The 4,949-nt window shown below is 48.4% G+C and overlaps 2 protein-coding genes across 2 annotated transcripts in view; both read right to left on the bottom strand.

Moving 5' to 3' along the window:
- Window positions 1-1,748, bottom strand: part of H257_11863 (hypothetical protein) — a gene marked incomplete at its 3' end in the record, with an annotated part of 2,896 nt that extends 1,148 nt beyond the window's left edge. The window contains exons 1-6 of the mRNA XM_009838926.1: window positions 1,575-1,748; window positions 1,430-1,525; window positions 1,153-1,383; window positions 947-1,084; window positions 566-897; window positions 148-336 (exon numbers count right to left, since the gene is read on the bottom strand). Coding sequence (XP_009837228.1) covers window positions 148-336; window positions 566-897; window positions 947-1,084; window positions 1,153-1,383; window positions 1,430-1,525; window positions 1,575-1,740 — 1,152 coding nt within the window. The 5' untranslated portion in view covers window positions 1,741-1,748. The remainder of the gene's footprint in view (window positions 1-147; window positions 337-565; window positions 898-946; window positions 1,085-1,152; window positions 1,384-1,429; window positions 1,526-1,574) is intronic.
- Window positions 1,749-2,551: 803 nt separating this feature from the next.
- H257_11864 (hypothetical protein) overlaps window positions 2,552-4,949 on the bottom strand; it is a gene marked incomplete at both ends in the record, with an annotated part of 5,298 nt that continues 2,900 nt past the window's right edge. The window contains 2 exons of the mRNA XM_009838927.1: window positions 2,552-2,689; window positions 2,845-2,921. Coding sequence (XP_009837229.1) covers window positions 2,552-2,689; window positions 2,845-2,921 — 215 coding nt within the window. The remainder of the gene's footprint in view (window positions 2,690-2,844; window positions 2,922-4,949) is intronic.

Below are 4,949 nucleotides of genomic sequence, written 5' to 3' on the forward strand. Positions count from 1 at the left end.
GGATATGGCCTCGAGGCTGCGGAGTCTTGGCGGGGGCTGCCGTGCCGCGCTTCTTTCTTCGGGCACCGTGGGCAGCACGAACGCCTGTCGTCCGCTTCGCCAGTGCAGCACATCGGCGGGATGGAACGGCACGGATTTGTTGCCAACGATGCTGGTGTAGCCGTCGGCAAAGCGAGGCCGCTCGACAGTGTTCACAAGCAGGTCCAGGACGAGGGGGTAGGGTGCATGATTGCCACCATCTTTGGAGATGGCGTGATTGCCCACCTTTTGCTCTCGGATTTCAGGACATGCGTCGTGTATAGTAGAGTCTGGCAGTCGTCGGGGGGCACTGGGCACCTAAGATATAGAACAACCCGATTATTATTATACAATATCTCAAGGGGGAACACACCAAGTAATTCGTTGCAAACGACAACTCATTTGGAACATGTAATAGAGTCAAAAGTAGTGGAAAATACTATCTTTGACCATACTTGGTCAAGAGATGTTGTTAGAAGCAGACCCAACCAAAATCAAGGTAACGCAGTCATGTAGTTAGCACCACAAAACATGAAAGGGTGGGTACCTCGGGAGTGTTTTCGGCTGTCGGTCGCTCGAGATCAGAGAGCCCTTCTTCGGAGTGTTCGATTTCAACGTCCTGCGTTGATGACACTGGGTTGGCTCCGCTGAAGGCTTCGACGGCAGACGACTTGGGGTCTTCATCTTGTCTCTGCAGGAACGGCTCGGACAGGACGTCCGTGTGGGCGTCGCTTGTAGTCGATGGAAGGATGGCAACGGCGCGACTTTCAGTATCAGGCGACAGCGGCGCGTCCACCGCTGAGGACTGGAACTCAACCAAGGACGGCGGCAAGGTGGCCGCATTCGCGCTGGTCGTACCAAGCATCGTTGACGGTTCGTCTACCATGGACAGAAGTGACGACAGGGTAGAGAGTGAAGGGGGTCTTACCTGAGGGTGAAAAAATGGCTTTCAAGTGCACGAACGTGCGGACGACACGCTCTGTGACGGTGTAGCCCATGGGCTGCCACTGTAGAAGGAGCCCCGCAAAGGCCTCGACGCTGAGAGTGACTAGACGTAGCACGAGGCCTAGACAAGAATCAGCCACACTGGTTGACAAGCAGCACAATATATGCAGAGAGATTATGAATTAGTACCTTTGACCATGATCATCCAGACCATGTCGGCGAGGTTGGGGGGGTCCGGGATGGGCTTGAAAAGAGTGTGGAGCGGCGTCGCATCGCCGTTGGACGCCGACATGTCGAAGGCCATCCGTGCGCAAAAGAGCGCGATGCATACACGAGATCCTTTGCCGTCCTCCGCCGCGATGAAGCCGCGGAAGCGACGGTCGAGTGTGATCAAGCAGGCTGTCCCAAGGACATAGATGCCTGGAAGACAGGAAGATGAGATCATTTCGACGGGAGAGGGCAGAACCTGCGATGTACTGGATCGACATTACGATCACGAAGAGCGCGAGAAACAGCCAGGCCTCGTCGCATGACTGGCTCAAGTCGTTGAGCAGGTTCGCGCCTACGTGTGGGTGGACATATGACAACAATCCATGACAGCGTCGACGTACCCTGGAAGTCGGACGTGTCCGAGGCTGGTGCGGCGGCGCGTCGCACAGACGCCATGGGCACAGCTATGTCGGCGTAGATTGGTTCGCCACGAGGACGCTGCTGTGCTGCAGCGGCCACACCGGCGGCATCGAGGTTCACGTTGAAGGTTTGGGTGCTGGGAGTCATTACTCGCGTGGTTGATCTTGTTGATATGCGAAGATCTGCATGAGACAGATCTTAATATCTAACCGACCTAATATGGGGTTTCTCACCTTCAGTATACTTCAAAGTAGTAAATACCATACTTTGTCTGTCAGGGTGGTTATTGTGTTTGGGACGATATTGTCGGAAAACCGCGATCTTCCTGCAAGAACCAATATACCAATAATTAACTAACAGAGGTGATTAAGAACTTTTTGGTGGTCCTCGCCGCGTGATCCGTCTCGGTGGATGTCGCCACATTCTCAAGTCCGTGCTTTGGCTGATCACGTTCTGGTTCCCTCAACTGGTACTCCTATATGTTCCCTCCGCTGATGGCTATACTTCCTAGGGGAACTTGAATATGTCCAACTACGTAGGTCCATTGCACGCTGGTCGTATTGGGTTCCGCGCTCAGCTAAAGCGGCTCAATGAATCATTGGCCGATGTGAATGCGTTGGACATTGACAGTTACAGTAACTTTTACGACGTCTTAACCACTAACGTTACACCTCCTTGCGTACACTACGTAGTAGTACTGATATACTAGGAAAAACGTCCAACTTAATCGGGTAATTAATAGTACTGGTGTAGAGTTTGTTATTCCAGACACGCTATTGGATAATCCATTTTTGAGGGGATCTGATTGGATCTTCGAGGAAATATTTAGTCTATCAGAAGTTCCAGCGTGATTCAATATTGAATAGATAAATATAACCATGCGAAATTTGGACGGTTTGCCAGCACTTGGTACCAATATGTTGTTTGTGATGTAGAACAATTGGGTCTTGTACTGGAGCTACTTCGGGTGAAATCGGCGTCCCAAGCACACGTATCCCCACGCGTACGTGTAGGATCGAGGAGTGGGGCTTGTGCTGGCTACATACGGAGTCAGGTCGATTGCGCTGGGCATGTGACTGTGTGGGTGTCCAATGCCCTGGCAACTTTGGTTTATACATACAGTAGATAACAAAAGTCGGCTTCCAACTCGTTCGTTCTTGCAGTGTACGATTGGACATGTATATATATGTTGGTGAATATGGTTTTGTTGATGTTAGTCGGGTGGTTGCGATGTTTGCTGTGGGCGTGTACATGGTCGGCAACGATCTCCTGATCAACATGACGGTGATGGTGCTGTGCCTGGCATGCTGATGGCGGGCGTGGGGCTCCTACGATGCTGCCAGTCCCCCTCTGAACTAGGTTTTGTCCGTGAAACATAGCGTCGAAAACAAACTACTACGTAGTAATCTTTACGACCAAGTGCATATTAGTTGATTCCACGCAAAAATGGTGTATACTATGTACGAATATACGAACGGACAATCGAAAAGATGATGCAACCACGAAGCATGTGGCCATCTCCGGGCTTGTCCGACGGTGAACATGCTCCAATAGCATGAATATGCTACCCCGTGCTTACCAGCCATAACAAGTCGCCATGGGTTCGTACGTATCTAATATATGCTTAATCCAAGCATGGATCCGTTCTAACGTAGTCCTGATTATTGTGAAAAATACACCAAACCCAATCGAACTGCGTCGTTATAGGACACCGCATCCCCTCCATACACAATGAATTGTGCCACTCGAGGGCGCATACAAGGTTATTGAATCAAGTGACGACTTGTTTTACGTATACCACCCATCACTTGAGTCCAAAAAGCGCAAAGTGGTTCTGAGTGAACTGTCGTGCACTTGTGTAGAACAAGACCAAACCGGGATGTCCTGTCGTGAATTAATTCGGGTGTTGATGGTGACTGACAACATGGCTCAACTCCTTAGAGTCGTACGACCGTGCATACAGTGTGGCAGAGTACTGTAGTGCATACCTGGGCAAGTCCGTGCATCTGCCTGTTCACGAGGATATTGTCCCCACTTAAGGCGTCCTGATTTGCCCATTTCTACCACTTTAAGTCCTAAAATTTTCTAGTCTTTTTTCACTGGCACTGCTTGCTACCCCGAATAAAAACACCTGGACGAACTTACTTGGGATGTGCTATAACTGGAATGTATCAGATGAATGTTATAGTCAATCTGTTGATCGCCGGAAAAAGTTTGTGTCACCACCGGAATTGACCCATGTACAATGTACCTTTGTGTTACTATTCTGATGTCCTAACCACTATGCTACCGGTCCAGTGCTTGTATGAGATGGAGTTATTTACAATATAACTTAAACGTATTTTGGAGGATATTGGTTGTACAAGATTCGCCGAATGACATACACACTAACTAATAAGGAAGAACGTGTGGACATAACGTGATAGCTGCTTGTAATTGTTCCGTTATAGAAAATGAGGCGGTGCGCTAGCAGAGCATGCTCATTAAATCAATCCGGGCAAAAGCAATGGATTGTAACCATCACAATTGGTCAAGCGGTCTAGGATGTGTTTGTACATTGTACAGTAGGTAGAAACGCATGGGTTCAAATCCAGAATACAATACACTTTTTTGCATCTTTGTTGTGCCGAGCGATATCGTTTGAGACTCAATGGTCGTGAGAGATTGCACCAGATACAGCATCATATCTATCATAGATGCCAAAACAGAATCACGTGCATGAGGGTATTCTGGTAGCTAAAAACAATGTAGTTAATTCAATTTGATCGTATGTTGCCACTACAATGACAAGTGACAGGAGTTGTCGTTCTTATCGTATGCCACGATGCCACGCCATTACAGGTAAAGGATAAAACACTCATGTAATGGCAGGCTACAAATGCTAACTAGTCGAATAATCCAAGGAATATAAATCGTATTGCGTGAGTAAACTACTGTAGAGTACATTGCTTGCATAACGCAGCCACTCTCGCATGCTTGCGTAGAGCCCTCGTGTAATGTCAGTTAAATTCCTGGGTAAGAATTTTAGCAGTGCATGCGTTGAACTACCGTATTTCCCGCACATCTGTAACCACCATTTCGTCCTGAAGAACTGTAACCACGTTGAATGATCAATTCTAAACTCGAGACAAATATATAGCCAGTGTGAACGAAGCAAATTGGGTGTTCCCATAAAGCTGTAACCAATAATCAATGATTGGGTAATATTCAACCAGTCAAGACGTAGTGCTGCAGAATTCAACACCTGAAAGTGGATGGATTTGAAGGCCGTGGACATTGTTGGCTGCGCAAATGGTGAGGGAACTCGAAGCTGTACGTCGCACGAAGTCTGCGGCAATAGCTTGTCAGTAGACGAC

This window comes from Aphanomyces astaci (genome assembly GCF_000520075.1).
Source record: "Aphanomyces astaci strain APO3 unplaced genomic scaffold supercont1.36, whole genome shotgun sequence".
NCBI classification, from domain to species: Eukaryota; Oomycota; class Saprolegniomycetes; order Saprolegniales; family Verrucalvaceae; genus Aphanomyces; species Aphanomyces astaci.